General features: G+C 52.9%; 1 protein-coding gene across 3 annotated transcripts in view; it reads left to right on the top strand.

Moving 5' to 3' along the window:
- The window catches only part of VAV1 (vav guanine nucleotide exchange factor 1), a 58263-nt gene that overhangs the window by 37962 nt on the left and 2562 nt on the right, over positions 1-17739 (top strand). For 2 of the 3 annotated variants that reach the window (XM_074935731.1, XM_074935729.1), the window contains exons 12-25: positions 1986-2072; positions 3131-3216; positions 4720-4852; positions 5664-5773; positions 8054-8155; positions 8412-8509; positions 9178-9200; positions 11393-11438; positions 12188-12324; positions 14391-14456; positions 15073-15104; positions 15359-15475; positions 16042-16129; positions 16898-17012. In XM_074935731.1, the coding sequence (XP_074791832.1) occupies positions 1986-2072; positions 3131-3216; positions 4720-4852; positions 5664-5773; positions 8054-8155; positions 8412-8509; positions 9178-9200; positions 11393-11438; positions 12188-12324; positions 14391-14456; positions 15073-15104; positions 15359-15475; positions 16042-16129; positions 16898-17012 (1240 nt within the window). The remainder of the gene's footprint in view (positions 1-1985; positions 2073-3130; positions 3217-4719; positions 4853-5663; positions 5774-8053; positions 8156-8411; positions 8510-9177; positions 9201-11392; positions 11439-12187; positions 12325-14390; positions 14457-15072; positions 15105-15358; positions 15476-16041; positions 16130-16897; positions 17013-17739) is intronic. The other variant, XM_074935730.1, reaches the window with a different exon arrangement.

Below are 17739 nucleotides of genomic sequence, written 5' to 3'. Positions count from 1 at the left end.
CCCCGCTTTTAGGGCACTTACCTCCGCCGCTCCTGATGTAATATAATAAATTAATTAATAAGGCTTAGAAGTATTTGATTTTTATTGTAAATGTTGGTAAGCATCGATTTCACCGCACACACACAAACCAACAAAAATATTTCCACTGATGATAATCGACATTTAGAGGTAGGCAAAGTAAGAAGAATGCCGGTTGAGACCTTATTAGAGTCCAAATCCAGGGACTTAGACTTTTGAGTTAGGTGTGTTACAAGTGGACTAGCGCAGGGGTTCTCAGACTTTTTCTTTCTGAGGCCCCCTCAACATGCTAGAAAAATGCCAGGGCCCAGCCAGAGTGGGGTGGGGTGGGGGCTCCGGGCCCGGGACCCTGGGGCACAGCCGCAGTTTGACTTGTATCGGGGGGGGGGGGGGCGTGGGGGACGGGGACGAGGGGGAAGGGCCGTCAGGGCTCGGGCCAGCTCTGCACAGCGGGGTCTGGGGAGGGAGCACCATCTCCACCCCATGACTCACCTCATCAGGCCACCCACCTGTCTGGGGCTGTAGCCCGTGGCTACTCCCCAAGGGCTCTGCTGGGCCCGGAGCTGCCTGGGCTGCTCTGACCAGCTGCGTGAGCAGTCAAAGGAGGCTGGGAGCTGAGGAGAAGACGCAACCCCAGGCACCAGGGGAAGATGGGGGGGATGCCACCGCTGCCCACTCCCTGGCACCACCAGCCAGAGAGCAGCTGCCTCGCACTACCTGGCTCTGTCTTCCTGCCTAGGATCTGGCCGGGGGGCGGGGGGGGGGCTGAGGGAGAGGAGGGGGTGGGGGGATGGAGCTGCCCCCAGAACTACTCCACTCTGGGTAAGGCACTGCAGTTTGGGGAGCAGCACCCTTGTGCCCCCTCAACGCTTCAGCCCCGCAGGGGGTGCCAGGGCTCGGGGCACTGGGTTTCAGAGGCGGGGTTCTGCGGCCCCCCCTGAAAGGGCTTGTGGACCCCGAGGGGGCTACGGACCCCGGTTGAGAACCACCGGACTAGCAAATGACTCGTGAAAACAGGGGTGATTTGTTGATTGGAGGGTCTTTACTTTGTGTACGTGACGTGTGGTGTTCACAGGTTTTGAATCCGGTGTCAGTGCATCGCCTGAGCACCTCATAACTATCCCCAAGTGTGAACATTTCAACCAATAAAAATAGGGGGGGGAAAATGCTTAAAACCCGTAAATTCGCGCAACTGTGAAAATTTACATCTACAAAAATTGATTAAAAAAATAAATGTTCGTAGTCTCAGTGAAAATTCAAAAAGATCTGCTCACGCTAAACAAATACACGAGAATAAACACCGTGTAACTAAGCTGCAGTAAATATACTGTGACTGCGCTTTGGTGCTGGTGCAATGGGCTGGGGGTGGAAGAAGTGGTGCCAAGTGCAGGGGCTCGTGAGGTGAGGAGGGTGGTGCTGAGGGGAGTGGTGGGGGGGCTTGTGCTACTGTGGTGGGGGTTTGTGGGCGGGGGGGCTGCAGAGTTGGGGGGTTTGTGGGGTGGGGAGGCTGGGGCTGGAGAGGGAGGGTAGGGGGCTGCTACTGGGGTGCTGGGCTGGGGCTATTCAGTACACCCCATTGGGTGGCGGCGTGGCAGAGCAGTAATGGAGGGGGTCTGGCGCACCCTTTGCTAGCAAGGGATGTCACTCTGCCCCAAGGAAACCGCCCTTTTTAATAGTCAGACATCAGATGGCCATTCCCCCCAGCAGAGAATGCCCTGGGGACCCTGAAGGGAAAACCCAGCCATGGATCTTCTAAAGCCTTAGAAGTTTTTAAGGTCAGGCTTGACAAAGCCCTGGCTGGGATGATTTAATTGGGGATTGGTCCTGCTTTGAGCAGGGGGTTGGACTAGATGACCTCCTGAGGTCCCTTCCAACCCTGATATTCTATGATTCTATGATTCTATGATCACATCCCCAAGCACGGCTGGTGCTGACCAAGGGCTCGTTGTGTCCCCCCCATCCCTTAGGACCTGGCACAGTGCGTGAACGAGATCAAGAGAGACAACGAGACCCTGAAACAGATCACCAACTTCCAGCTCTCCATAGAGAAACTGGTGAGTCCCTGGGCCACACCTACTGTCCCCTCGCCTGGCTGCCTTTGCTGCTTCCGTCGGTCTCTGTCTTTCTTTTTCCTTTCTTCCTTGTCTGTTTGTTCGTTCCTTCATTCATTCGTTCATTTTTCCTCTTTCATTTATTTATTCCTCCATTTATTTCTTCCTGCATTCATTCATTCATTCTTCCTCCACCATGTTTCACGTTTGCTCCTTTATCTGTTCATTCCTTTATTCGTTCATTCTTCCTCTTTCAATTTTGCGTTCGTTCGCTCCTGTATTTATTCACTCCTTTTCTTGTTCATTCATTTTTCCTCTCTCACCCTTTTGTTCGCTCCTTTATTCATTTGTTCCGTCGATCATTCTTCCTCTTTTTCTTTTTTTTGTTCTTTAATTCATTTTCTTTTACTCATTTGTTCTTTTTTTCATTCATTCGCCTGTTGGTTGGTTCTTTCATTCACTGATTCATTCGTTTCCCCTCTTTCATTCTTTTTCATTGATTTTCACTGGTTTACGCTTTTCCTTTCATTTTTTGTTGTTCTTTCATTCAGTTCTTTTCATTTGCGCGTTCTCTTTAATGAACTGATTATTTCAAACAAGTGCCATGAAATTATTTTTTCCCCAGCCGACTGTGTCACTCTTCGCCTCTCCCCTGGAATACGTATATACTATACAAACCTGAGTGCATGTTATACGCACTCAACAGCTTCCTGCTGGCTGGCCTTTGTTAGAGCTGCTCCTGTCTAGACCAGTTCCCTTTCCCCGCTCCTCCTGGTCGCTGTGGTATTTCCCAGCATTATCGCTACCACCCTTTGTACAGCTCTAGGAACCTTGTGCAGCCTAATATGGCCTCCCATGGAGTGAACCCAGGACCAAGCACAGAGGTTTTCCCTCTGTAGCTATAAGAGTTGCTCCATCATCCAGTAGCAGTCGTAGACTCTTACCATCTTTGGGCCAGCCATTAGGGAGGTATATGGCATCTGTTCAGTCTGCTGGTTCCTTATGTCTCAGACTGAATTCCGGTAAACGGGTTTGGTTTTCTGTCCCCCTTCTCCTCTTAGTCACAGTCCCTGGCTCAGTACGGGAGGCCGAAGATTGACGGGGAGCTAAAGGTCACCAGCACTGAGAAACGCTCCAAGACGGACAGGTGAGGGCAGGCAGAGAGCTGAGCTGTGCGGCTTTGAGTGGTGGCAGCGCGGCCTAGTGGACAGAGCACTGGACTGGAGACCTGGGTTCTACCGGCTCTGTCACTGGCCTGCTGGGTGACCGTGGGCATGTCGCTTAGCTGGGAGTGGGGGCTGAATCGATGGTGGAGGGCTTGCCCATGCAGTACAGATATGATCAATAAACCCCCGACGTGATGGAAGGTTTGCCATCTTGACTTAAGGTCATACAAGTAGTTTACAAACTCTTTTACCTCCTTGAACGGTGGGGCCAACTCCAGGGCTCATCCCATTGCTCTTAGGCTGCTGACTTTCAGCAGAAGGGACCACGATGCATCTGATCACATAACAAGTGTCTGGGACAGCGGTTCTCAGGCCATGGCCCATGGCAGCCATCTCTGCGACCGACAGAGCCAAACTGGGGCTCCAGCCCGCAAGCTGCTAAGAGCTCTGGGCCCCCATTTAAGTACACGCTGAGCTTTAAGTCACACTGACCGCTCACGCACTTAGAATTCAGCGCATGCATCCGGCCCCCACTCAGGAGCACGTCCCTTGTCAGGAAGGGCACTTACACACACGTTTAAATGCTGTCCTGGACTGGGGGTTTAGCACCAGCGTTTTCAAGGGATAGTGCGTCTTAGTGCCATTCAAAATCTGGCCTTTCCTGGCAGGGTTGGTTGGGTTCTTTTCAATTTCAACAACAAAAACCAGCTTTTCATTGAAAACAAACGGGGTGGTGGGGAAATGCCCTTGCTGGACAAAATGAGTCCTACAAAAATGAATGTTTTTTTCAGAAATCCTTTGTATCGACAATTTCAACTGGAAAACCAGATTTGGGTTGGTTGGGGTTTTTGGCCCACAGTTTTGGGGTGGGGGGGGGCAGGAAATTTTGATAAAACCAAAATTGATTTTTTTTAAGGACACTTCTTGCAACTAAAACGAAATTAAAATAATTTGCTGCCTTGAACCGCCTCCCCTCTGCCTATTTCAAGATCAAGCTCTGGGGCGGTTGGGGGATCTAGAGCAGATACGGTCCTTAATAGTGTCATCCTGAGGTCCAGAGAATAACAAAGGTTGGAGAACATCTTAGAGAAAAGCCAGAGAACAGCCAGCGTTTCTGTGCAGACACTCACCGGAGGGGTTCTCCTATTGCCACAACTAATCCACTTCCCGAAGAGTCAGTAGCTGGGCTGATGGACGAATTCTCTCAGCAACCTAGTGCTGTCTGCACTGAGGTTTAGATCAGCTTAGCTTCGTCGCTCAGGGGTGTGGATGTTTCACACCCTGGAGTGACATAGCTGTGTCGACGTAATTTTTGCATGTAGACCTGGCTTAAGTGTACAGCCTCCCCAGAGCAGAGCTCAAGTCTTGGGGCTCATATAAGCCAGATGTGCGTTCCTCCCGCCCCCCGCCCCCGGCCCGTCGGTGGTTCATCTGTCCCAGGTTCTGTCTCCATCCTTCTCCGTGTCGGGGCTTGTTCCTTGCAGGTATGCCTTCCTTCTGGACCAAGCCCTGCTCATTTGCAAGAGGAAAGGGGACTCCTACGAGATGAGGGATTTCATCGACCTCCACACTTACCAGATCCGGGATGACTCCTCAGGAGAAAAGGACAATAAGAAGGTAACGCTGCGGGATGTGTGTGTGTGTGTGAGCTGGAGCCTCTCCCACCCTGCTAACACAACATGTGTGCACTCCATCCCGCACATCCATACCCACACTTACTCAGAGCAGGTATTTCCCCCCCAGTAGGGGGCAGCGACCACACACATACAGAGTCTGCACCATTTCCACACAGTCTTCGGCCCAAGGCGTCTCCTTAGCTTGGCTGATCCCACTATTTGCCCCTGTGCTAGCTCCTCTTCCCCCTGGCTCAACCCTTTTCTGTCCTGGGTTGGAGCTAATGAGACCTGCCAGTTCTGGCTGCCAGGGAGAGTCAGCAAAATAACTCCCACTCCTAGTCCCTCTGCTCTAACCCTGGGCACATTCCTCCCATCAGCCAGGAATAGAACCCAGTCATCCTGGCTGCCAGTCCCCCTGCTTCGACTACTGGGCACACTCTTCCCAACAGCCAGGAAAAGAACCCAGGAGTCCTGGCTTCCACACACACCCTGCTCTAACTACTAGTCAACGCTCCTTCCAAAAGCCAGTTGTAGAACCCTGGTAGTCCAACTCCTGCTTCCCTAGCTGTAATCACTAGACTTGTCTCCCCTTCCAAGGCTGGGAATAGACCCCAGGCATCCTGGCTCCCCATTCCCTTGCTCTAATTTCTAGTCTGCACTGCCCCTGTCTGCTGCTGGTGGGCGGGAGTGTGGTTTCACATCTCTCTTTGAGTCCCCTTGTCTGATATGCAGTTACTGGGAAGGTGGGACCCCCCCCACTGCCCATGAGTTCCAGGGGGACTGTTAAACATCCGTGCACTTGTCTTTTCCAGTGGACTCACATGTTCCACCTGATCTGTTGTTACGGGACCCAGGGTTACGAGCTCTTCTTCAAGACGCGAGAGCTGAAGAAGAAGTGGATGGAGCAGTTTGAAATGTCCATGTACGTCCCCCCCCACCCCACACACCCTCACTCCCATCCTTCCCCACTGAATCTCCCCAGATTTGGTGTCAAAAAACTGTCCCAGCCCTTCTCTGAAACTTCTCTGCCACGTCCTGCCGCCCTCTCTCCTCGGTTGGTTGTTGCTTGCTAGATTATTAGTGGTAAAGTGGTAGTGGCCAGAGGTTCTGATGAGGATTAGGGCCCTGTTGTGCCAGGTCCTGCACGGACACAGCGAGAGACGGTCCCTGTCCCAGCTGAGATCAGGGCCCCGTTGTGCCAGGTGCTGCACGGACACAGCGAGAGACGGTCCCTGCCCCAGCTGGGATCAGGGCACCGTTGTGCAAGGCACTGCACAGACACAGCGAGAGACGGTCCCTGCCCCAGCTGAGATCAGGGCCCCGTTGTGCAAGGCGCTGCACAGACACAGCGAGAGATGGTCCCTGCCCCAGCTGAGATCAGGGCCCCGTTGTGCCAGGCGCTGCACGGACACAGCGAGAGACGGTCCCTGCCCCAGCTGAGATCAGGGCCCCGTTGTGCCAGGCGCTGCACGGACACAGCGAGAGACGGTCCCTGCCCCAGCTGAGATCAGGGCCCCGTTGTGCCAGGTGCTGCACACACACAGCGAGAGACGGTCCCTGCCCCAGCTGGGATCAGGGCCCCGTTGTGCCAGGCGCTGCACGGACACAGCGAGAGACGGTCCCTGCCCCAGCTGAGATCAGGGCCCCGTTGTGCCAGGTGCTGCACACACACAGCGAGAGACGGTCCCTGCCCCAGCTGGGATCAGGGCCCCGTTGTGCCAGGCGCTGCACGGACACAGCGAGAGACGGTCCCTGCCCCAGCTGAGATCAGGGCCCCGTTGTGCCAGGCGCTGCACGGACACAGCGAGAGACGGTCCCTGCCCCAGCTGAGATCAGGGCCATGTTGTGCCAGGCGCTGCATGGACACAGCGAGAGACGGTCCCTGCCCCAGCTGAGATCAGGGCCCCGTTGTGCCAGGTGCTGCACACACACAGCGAGAGACGGTCCCTGCCCCAGCTGGGATCAGGGCCCCGTTGTGCCAGGCGCTGCACGGACACAGCGAGAGACGGTCCCTGCACCAGCTGAGATCAGGGCCCCGTTGTGCCAGGCGCTGCACGGACACAGCGAGAGACGGTCCCTGCCCCAGCTGAGATCAGGGCCATGTTGTGCCAGGCGCTGCACGGACACAGCGAGAGACGGTCCCTGCCCCAGCTGAGATCAGGGCCCCGTTGTGCCAGGTGCTGCACACACACAGCGAGAGACGGTCCCTGCCCCAGCTGGGATCAGGGCCCCGTTGTGCCAGGCGCTGCACGGACACAGCGAGAGACGGTCCCTGCCCCAGCTGAGATCAGGGCCCCGTTGTGCCAGGTGCTGCACACACACAGCGAGAGACGGTCCCTGCCCCAGCTGGGATCAGGGCCCCGTTGTGCCAGGCGCTGCACGGACACAGCGAGAGACGGTCCCTGCCCCAGCTGAGATCAGGGCCCCGTTGTGCCAGGCGCTGCACGGACACAGCGAGAGACGGTCCCTGCCCCAGCTGAGATCAGGGCCATGTTGTGCCAGGTGCTGCATGGACACAGCGAGAGACGGTCCCTGCCCCAGCTGAGATCAGGGCCCCGTTGTGCCAGGTACTGCACACACACAGCGAGAGACGGTCCCTGCCCCAGCTGAGATCAGGGCCATGTTGTGCCAGGCGCTGCACAGACACAGCGAGAGACGGTCCCTGCCCCAGCTGAGATCAGGGCCATGTTGTGCCAGGCGCTGCACGGACACAGCGAGAGACGGTCCCTGCTCCAGCTGCGATCAGGCCCCCGTTGTGCCAGGCGCTGCACAGACACATAGGGTAAATCTACGATCTGAACTGCGGCTGTAATTTCCAGCCCAAGTAGACATACCTGTGCTAGATCTGTTCAAGCCTTGCACTAAAAATGGAAGTGTAGCTGTGGGGGTGCGAACGGCAGGCGGGACTAGCCGCCCTGAGTACGATCCCGTCCAAGCCCGTAGGCTCGTCCTCAGGGTGGCCAGCTCCTCCTGCTCCTCACCCCACCTCGGCTACACTGCTATTTTCAGCGCCCCGGCTCCATCAGAACGAGGGGACGAAGTGCTCCTGGGTACTACTGTAATATTCAGTGCCGAGCGCGAAGGGGAGCTGGCCAATGACTGGGACTCCTAGGTGCTACCGTAATACACCTAATAAATAACAATAATAATCATAATAATCATAAGCATAACTCGGTCTGTCTCTCTCCCCTGATACCCGTAGCTCCAATATCTACCCCGAGAACGCCACGTCCAATGGCCACGACTTCCACATGTACTCCTTCGAGGAGAATGCGTCCTGCAAATCCTGCCAGATGCTGCTCAGGTAGGCGCTGCCTGGATCCATGTGCGATGCCCATGCCAGCCACTGGTCTACACTACTGCTCCCAGCTAAGGCATCTCCTGAGTTTGGCCGTTCCCGTGCTTGGGGTTAATTTGTGGGGCAGGGCTGAGCTGGGAATGGGGCATGGGGAGGTAGGGGTTAATAGGGCAGGGTGGAAGGGTGTGGCGGGATGACGTCAAGCCCCGATTTACCACGGTGACTCTAACACACATGTTCTCTCTCTTGGCGGTGCAAACAGGGGCACGTTCTACCAGGGCTATCGCTGCAGCCGATGCAAAGCCCCAGCTCACAAGGAGTGTCTGGGCCGGGTAGCCCCCTGTGGGAAGTCGAGCTCAGGTACGTGTCTGTGCCCAGCCCAGGTCAGCAGCGTTGGCGGGAGGTACAACTCCGTTCCTGCTACCTGAGCCTGCCTGCGGCCAGCCCTCCTTAGAACAACCCAGAAACTAATCAGCTGATTCCCAGGGGGTCCTATCTGAAGGGTTGGGGGCAAGAGATTGTGGAATGCATCTAGGCCATGAAGTACAATGCATTCTGGGATGCATCTGGGCCAAGTGTTGCAAGGGATTGTGGGATGCAGTTGGGACAAATTGGGACAAGGAATTCTGAGATGCATCTAGGCCATGAGGTGCAAGGGATTCTGGGATGCAGCTGGGGTATGGCAGCACAAAGGATTCTGGGATACATCTGAGGAGGCTGCAGTTGCAAGTGGCTGAATACAAGAGCAGAGGAAGGAAAGGGTTGGCCTATGGGCACGAGTTAACCCTTTCACTGCTGCTGCTCTGTATCACCATCTGCGCTGCAGCCACATGCCGCTGAGGTGCCAGTGGGGTGACAAAGGGGCACCACGTGGGACAGGAGGTGGGTTTTCTAACCCAGCCTCCCTGGCACATACTGGTCACCCACAACCAGAAATACAATTCTGCTTTAATTTAGTCTGAGAACTCGCAGGATGAGATTTCGCAACTAACTGAGTAATCGTTTCTCCCCTTTTCTGTTTAATCCAGATTATGGGTCTACGATGAAAAAGGTAAACAAACAAACCAACCCCGAACAACCTTAAATCTCTTAGGGAGAAAACGTTCTCATCTGGGGGGTGGATTTATTAGTTGTATTGTGATAGGAGCTAGAAGTCCCAGCCGAGATTGAGACTTTTACTGTGCTGGGCTCCGAAAAGCGCCTAGTAAGAGGCTGGAGCTGTCTTTTTGCTCTGTGTCTGTACAGCGCCTAGCACAACGGAGTCCTGGGCCTGGGGGAGAGGCGGAGTCCTAGGCGTACTGTGAGACACCTAATAAATATGAATAACAAGTCGGAGGGTTTGGAAACTGAGGCCTGGAGAGGGGAGGGGATTTGGCCGGGATCACACAAGTCAGAGTTGGAAATAGAAGGCAGGTCTCTTGAGTCCCAGTCCAGTGCTCCATCCGCTGGGCAGTACTGCCCCTTGAAGCACCACTAACTTTTAATCAAGGTTCCCTTCACCTCAGCTCATTTGCTGCCTGGCTTTCTCTCCTCATACTAAAAAGAAAAGGAGTACTTGTGGCACCTTAGAGACTAACCAATTTATTTGAGCATAAGCTTTCGTGAGCTACAGCTCACTTCATCGGATGCATACTGTGGAAAATACAGAAGATGTTTTTATACACACAAACCATGAAAAAATGGGTGTTTATCACTACAAAAGGTTTTCTCTCCCCCCACCCCACTCTCCTGCTGGTAATAGTTTATGTAAAGTGATCACTCTCCTTACAATGTGTATGATAATCAAGGTGGGCCATTTCCAGCTCCTCATACTGTTTATCAGACAGATGTTGCACCTAATTTCTCGCTCACCCACGCCTTATTTTACACCAGTGGTGCTCCAGTGTAAGTGAGCAAAGAGCCAGGCCTTGTGGCTGATGGGGGAGAGCACACGGGAGATGTAATCCAGCCAGGGAGCCAGGCCCATAGAAGAAAACGGGGTCCCGGGGCCACTGAACTACAACTCCCAGGAGGCACTGGGGCAGCATATGGAAATTTTCAGGCCTTTGGGGGATTTTTTGATGAAAAATTAGCCATTTTTCTGCAGAAAGCCGACACTTTTCATGAAAAAATGGTGTTTCTCAGAAAAACCCCAAATGGAAAATGTTTCGGATCAGCCCTAGTCACAGCCTAAATGGCAGCATCAGGAGATCACAGAGCCCTACCCATGGTTCATTAGCAATAAGTGATGCGGGACAAGGGAGATCTTTACATGCTGAGGGTCTAGAGACTGGGTGCAATGGAGCTTGGTCCCAGCTTATATGATGTTGCTGGGGCAGTCATCAGGAATGGGCATCAAACCTGGGACCTCTGGGTCTAGAACCTGACCTAGCAGCAGGCTCATCAGCCTCTGTCTATGGCTCAATTACCATTAGAAGGGGATTAAGTATAAGTAGGGGCATAGAGAGCAGATCGAGGGACGTGGTTGTTCCCCTCTATTCGACACTGGTGAGGCCTCATCTGGAGTACTGTGTCCAGTTTTGGGCCCCACACTACAAGAAGGATGTGGATAAATTGGAGAGAGTCCAGCGAAGGGCAACAAAAATGATTAGGGGTCTAGAGCACATGACTTATGAGGAGAGGCTGAGGGAGCTGGGATTGTTTAGTCTGCAGAAGAGAAGAATGAGGGGGGATTTGATAGCTGCTTTCAACTACCTGAAAGGGGGTTCCAAAGAGGATGGCTCTAGACTGTTCTCAATGGTAGCAGATGACAGAACGAGGAGTAATGGTCTCAAGTTGCAGTGGGGGAGGTTTAGGTTGGATATTAGGAAAAACTTTTACACTAGGAGGGTGGTGAAACACTGGAATGCGTTACCTAGGGAGGTGGTGGAATCTCCTTCCTTAGAGGTTTTTAAGGTCAGGCTTGACAAAGCCCTGGCTGGGATGATTTAACTGGGAATTGGTCCTGCTTCGAGCAGGGGGTTGGACTAGATGACCTCCTGAGGTTCCTTCCAACCCTGATATTCTATGATTCTATGATTCTATGATAAGTACCACATGGGGGGTTGTTATATTTGCCTTGCTGAGCCCTCCCCTAGTACCACACTGACCTAAGTCCCTCCTCAAGCCCCACCCTCTTACTCCAGTTCTGCTCATAATACTACACCCCCTGCTGATTTACAGCAGGGTCTGTGCCTGCTGAACTTCAGACAGATCCCACACATCCTCCTTATCTGAGCCAGGCTCCTTGTCTTCCCTCTGCAGAACAAATCCAACCGACACACCCAGGAGAGAAAGAAGAACGACCTTGGTAAGTCCTGTGGCAGGCACCCACTCTCATGCTTCAGGGCAGGCAGGGGAGTCAGGAAGGAATTTCCTTTCTTGTAATCAGCAGTCCTGATTAGGCCTGGTGTGATGGAGACCCCTATTGGTGACACCAGGCACTGCAGCCTGGAGAGAGCCGAGGGTCTGCTCTGGGTCTAAAGCCTCAATAAAGGACCCCCCTTTAAGTTCTGCTAGATCTGCTGTACTATGAGGGACTGGAATACTATAACCCCATCCCTCTGAAGTTGTAGTGCATCATGGGAGATGCAGTCCGGCTGGGGAGCTTGCCCCATAGAGGAGGACATGTGGTAACTGAGCTACCGTTCCCACAGGCTGGACACCGGCCTAGCTGGATCCCTGATCTGTGCTGGGATGCTGAGCTCCAGCTTAAATTCAGGGCACCTGCAGGAAAGCCCCACTGGCTCATGGGAGCTCTGGGTGGACAAGGGTTCAGGAGACAATAAGCCCTTAAAATACACCTTCCTGCATGCAGAATCCCTGTCCTGGAGGGGCAAATGAGGCCTGCCCCAGGGCTTTCCCTCTATCCCCCATGTAGAGCACGGGGAGGATTTTCTGTCCCCCTCGCACCAGGAAGATGTGACCGTCCACGTGTGTCCACGTAGTGGGTGGGAGGAGCGCTGGGCGCAGATGCAGCTGGGTGGCAGGCGTTTGCTGCAGGGAGATACATGGGGTTGCTCTGTGACCGGTTCCTTGCCAATGTCCTTGTTTCCTTAGGGCTGCCCAAAATGGAGGTCTGCCAGGACTATTACGGGCTGCCCCCGCCACCCGTGGCATTTGGCCCGTCGCTGCGACTCAGCCTGGGGGACATTGTGGAGCTGACCAAAGCTGAGGCACAGCAGCTATGGTGGGAGGTAGGTGTCTCCGCAGCCATCCACCCCCAGCTCCGGTTGCCCTCATGGAGACACGCTGACTAGAACAGCGGTTCCTGAGCGTTCAATCCCACAGATTCCCACCACCCCATAACTACATCACTAGACCCGCTGCTGAGATTTCGTTTGTCTACTCACTTGGACTCGCAACCCCACCCGCTGATGGGGTGACCCCACTTGGGGTTGAGACCCACAGTTTGGGAACTGCTGGACTAGAGGAATTGCACATAAATTTGGTCAGCGGGGACTTGAAGCTGTGACTTCTGGTTCCAAAACCACAGGGCTCCGCCACATGAGGACATCTCCTTTGGATGGCTGGTCCACTCAGAGGGTAACAGTCTGACTACTGTTATGTTCATGGCATGCAAACCGAGAAACTAGATAAACCCAGAATACTCTTGCTGGAAAGTTGCAATGTAACACAACTTTATTTAATTGAATCCAGAATGATAACACACAAGAACCCCAAAACAGAGAGAGACAAAACAGGCTTCTCCCTGAGGCATAACTCACCTCAGCTTACTCCAGGCTGGCTGGCTGCAATCTAACTATTGCTAGGCCCACATCTCAGAGCTTCCTACAGAGCTCCCTGCCCATAAGCAGGACCAGGAACACTCCACCACCACCCCCTGAGTGTTTAAAGGGATAGCGTACAGTTGCAATGCAGTTTTCAAGACACCGCAAGTTAGTGCAGCTGGCTAATGGAGCTCACGTTCGCTCAAGTGGAAGGGGTCTGTCAGCACTAACATTCCAGCCGCCAAGCCCTGCTGATGACCGTAGCTGGGATCGTTACAGAGCTCATGATAAGAAATGATGGTGGGGAGGGGTGTCTTTAAAATCAGGTGTCAAAGAGGAGAGCAGCATAAATCAATTCATGCTTTAGCCTGTTGTTGTTCGGGAGGCCAGGCGGCATCAGGCTCTGAATGATGAAACAGAACTGATCTGGGCCGCTTCTGAGCATGGCTCAGTTGTTGAGCCCTGTATTCGACTCTCCTGATGAGGCCAAGAGTGAGGCAGACTCCTCTTAGTGGTGATGCCAGGCAGTGAAGGCCAGAGAGAACCACTGGGTCTGCCTGGACCAGCAGCCGTGGTGTCCAACCTGCTTTCAGTGTCTCTGTGTTTATACCTCGGGCTTTAGCAGCAATAAATAGCCCCTTTGGCAGGGTCACCCATGCCTTGTCTTCTCCCAGTTAATTCCTGGCACGATGGAGCTCTGATCTCAGTCGGAGTCTGTGCAGCACTTGGCACAATGGGGCCCTGATCTCAGCGCTGGCTCTGATCAGAGATGCTGAGTGTTAGGCAGGGTTTGATCCAAAACCCACTGGAGCCAGTGGAAGAGAGGTGGGCAGGGTTTCATCCAAAACCCACGGGAGCCCATGGAGAAGATGCCCATTGACTCCAGTGGGGGTTGGCTCAGGCCTTCAGGCTAGAGTTGGTTGGAAAAAGGGGGCTTTTTCCTGTGCAAAATGGTCAACTTTTGGGGGGAAAATGAAATATTATGGTGGGGGACTGTAGCCCCAGTGCCTTATTGGAGTTGTAGTTCGGTTGCTTCATGCTCCCATTTCTCTTCCAAAGGCCATGCTTCCTGGTCAGACTACATCTCCCATGATGCACCACAGTCTGCCCTCATGGTGAGGGGAGACGGTTGTATTATGGGAGGCCCTGACCATGGTGCATCCTGGGAGAAGTAGTCTGGCTGAGGAGCCTGGCCCATAGAGAATAGGAGCACGAGAAAACCAAACTACAATTCCCAAGAAACACCACAGTGAGATAGCCAAATTGAAATATTTCTGCTCTCGGCTTAAATCTCCAGCCTACCATAGTCCCTCTGCAAACCAGGCCCAGAGCAGCCCCTTCGGCCTCTGCCATGATAGCTCTTTATGATTAGGGTGACCAGACAGCAAGTGTGAAAAATCGGGATGAGGGGTGGGGGGTTATAGACACCTATATAAGAAAAAGCCCAAATATCGGGACTGTCCCTATAAAATTGGGACATCTGGTCACCCGATTTACGATAGATCTGACATGCATTGGCTTCCGCTTTGCAGGGCAGAAACACATCCACGAATGAGATCGGCTGGTTCCCATGCCAAAAAGTCAAACCATATGTGTGTGTGAGTAGCAACTCCTTTCACATTTGCTTGATTAGCTGGTAGATGCTGGATGTTTTTGTAGGGTCTCTAAATTCCTTAGACAAGTTTGGGTGGGTTGCATCTGATCTGGGGACAAAGGGCAGATGTCCATCTACAATCCAGGATGCTTAGCAGCAGAAGAAAGGGTGGGTTTTGTGGGTAAGGCGCTGGAGTGGGGCTCAGAAAATTTGAGTGAAATTCTTGGCTCTGCCACAGGCTGCCTGTGAGGGACCTTGGGCAAGTCACTTCATCTCCTTGTACCTCAGCTCCTCATTTTTAAATGGAGTATAATCATTCTTTCTTTGTTTACATGCTGTCTGGGGCAGGACCTGTCTTTCACTATGTGTCTGGGCAGCACCCAGGGATCTTGGGGAAGGTCTATGCAATGCCTGGCACAATGGGGCCCCATTCTTTGTTCCATTATGTACATAATTTTTTTAAAAAATGAATTATTTGTGATATGACACTGGGAGCAAAATGAAACTCCAGAATAACAGAGTACTGACATCAGACATCAGCTCTCCTGGGCCAGACATAACTCTTTCTTCTCCGTTTTATTTACTGCAAGAAAATAAAACCTTTTTCTTTCCCCCCCCAGAATCCTCCCCCAGATTTTTCTGTTTATCTTTGGTAAGTAAAATTATAGAATTGAAACATTTCTGCATCTACATAATTTATTGCTGTTTAATCTGGAGTCCAGCCTTGTATGCATCATGCTCTATGAAATCACAGACTGTCTTAAACCAGCTTGAGTTCCAGCTTTGCCTCCATTGTTTACCAGGAAACCACACCCTCGCTGGTATGGCATACAGCCCACAGCAACATCTAGTGGCTGAATTGTAGACTTCAAGTAATAACTCCTGTGTGGATGTCCCTCCTTCCAGGTACGCGGGACCTATGGAGAGAGCAGAGGCAGAGCAAATCCTCACAAACCGTTCAGACGGCACGTTCCTGGTGCGGCAGAGGGTCAAGGATGCGGCCGAGTTTGCCATCAGCATCAAGTAATCCTAACCTTAGTAACAGCTTCTAAAGAGCAACATCTTTGTGTGCGTGAATAGCCTGCCGCTCAGAAAGAACTCTTTTGGGCCCTTCCCTATAATGCAAACACCAGGGGGCGCGTAACAAAATTAAATGCCCACCTGGTAAAAGTAAATATTTTTATATGCAACAGGTAGTTAACCTGTGGGACTCCCTACACTTGAGGTGGGATATAAGGCCAGAGCACTGCAATTATCCTGGTGGGATATAAGGCCAGAGCAGTGCAATTATGGAGAATCCTATATTCCTAGGGCCAGAGCCCCAGAGGGCATGGATCGGTGTCACTCCATTGGAATCGGTGGGGCCAGATCTCCATCTTAGTTCTTTCTGAAAGACCCTATGAGAGAGAGAGAGTACAGCGTGTGCCTCTCTTCTGTAACCAGCTGCATCTACCCTCCATGCACAAAGCCCTGCCCTCCCCAGAGAGCAGACAGCTAGAAATTTAAAGGTGCAATACACTGGAAAATTACAGCTGTCGAGATCGTTAGGAAACCCACGGTCCCCTGAGAGCTGGTGTCTGTGCCCCCAGGTTTAACGTAGAAATCAAACACATCAAGATCCTGACGTCGGAGGGCCTGTACCGCATCACGGAGAAGAAGGCGTTCAAAGGGCTCATAGTAAGGATTGACCGGATTTCCCATCCACTGCTTCAACTCCATCTTCACTGGAAGGCTCCGGCCACTGGGGGAATGCTTAGTGCAACACCAGCTGCTTAGCCCTCAGGAAGGCAGTGTGGTGTACTGAATAGAGCAGGAGGGGCTGGGAGCCAGGACTCTTGGGTTCTGTTCCCAGCGAGGGGAGGGGCGGGGGGGGGCTAGTGGGTTAGAGGAGGAGGTGGCTGGGAATCAGGCCTCCTGGGTTCTATTTCTGGCTGGAGGGGCTGGTGGAGTGGGGTCTAGTTGTTACTGTCTCTGTTCCTGCTCTGATCTTTAACTATTCATGGTAAATAGGCCCAATGGCCTGTGATGGGAAGTTAGATGGGGTGGGATCTGAGTTACTACAGAGAATTCTTTCCTGGGTGTCTGGCTGGTGAATCTTGGCCACATGCTCAGGGTTCAGCTGATCGCCATATTTGGGGTCGGGAAGGAATTTTCTTCCAGGGCAGATTGGCAGAGGCCCTGGGGTTTTTTTGCCTTCCTCTGTAGCATGGGGCACGGGTCACTTGCTGGAGGATTCTCTGCACCTTGAAGTCCTTAAACCACAATTTGAGGACTTCAATAGCTCAGACATAGGTGAGAGGTTTATTGCAGGAGTGGGTGGGTGAGATTCTGTGGCCTGCATTGTGCAGGAGGTCGGACTAGATGATCATAATGGTCCCTTCTGACCTTGATACCTATGAGAAGGAATCTCCGCATGCTCAGGGCCCCTCTGTACTTCCTCCCTAGGAGCTGGTGGAGTTTTACCAGCAGAACTCCCTGAAAGACTGCTTCAAAACACTCGACACCACGCTGCAGTTCCCGTTCAAGGAGCCCGAGCAGAGGGCCATCTCCAGACCTCCCGGTAGGGTGCTCAGGGGCCAGTGCTGAAGCTGGGGCAGGGAGACCTCGAGAGCCCTCCCTCAGGGCTGCAGGATCTCAGCCCCTGGGGTTCTTGGGATAGATCCTCATGACCAGGCATATGTGGGATGGAAATTTCCCCCAAAACATTTTTCTTGAGGGACGGTGGCTTTTCAACCCAATTTTTTGCCCCCCCCCCCGCCATTCTAGTTTTTGTCAAATTTCCAGGGTTTAGTGTGGGGGACCCCAAAACTGGGGCTTTCAACAGAAATGGTAAAATTGGGACAAAACCAGGAGAAAAATGTCTGGAGGCAAAACCCGTCATTTCCCAGCCCCAGCTGGAATCGCTCATACTGGTCGGCGGCCATGGCCCCCCGAGGGTCCCCTCTATCAAAAATCATAGAATCATAGAATATCAGGGTTGGAAGGGACCTCAGGAGGTCATCTAGTCCAACCCCCTGCTGAAAGCAGGACCAATCCCCAACTAAATCATCCCAGCCAGGGCTTTGTCAAGCCTGACCTTAAAAACTTCTAAGGAAGGAGATTCCAACACCTCCCTAGGTAACACATTCCAGTGCTTCACCACCCTTCCAGTGGAAAAGTTTTTCCTAATATCCAACCTAAACCTCCCCCACTGCAACTTGAGACCATTACTCCTCATTCTGTCATGTGCTATCACTGAGAACAATCTAGATCCATCCTCTTTGGAACACCCTTTCAGTTGGTTGAAA

This window comes from Natator depressus, chromosome 20 (assembly GCF_965152275.1).
Source record: "Natator depressus isolate rNatDep1 chromosome 20, rNatDep2.hap1, whole genome shotgun sequence".
Lineage (NCBI taxonomy): Eukaryota > Metazoa > Chordata > Testudines > Cheloniidae > Natator > Natator depressus.
Note: the sequence above shows the minus strand (reverse complement) of the source record. Positions and strands in the feature narration are given on the sequence as shown.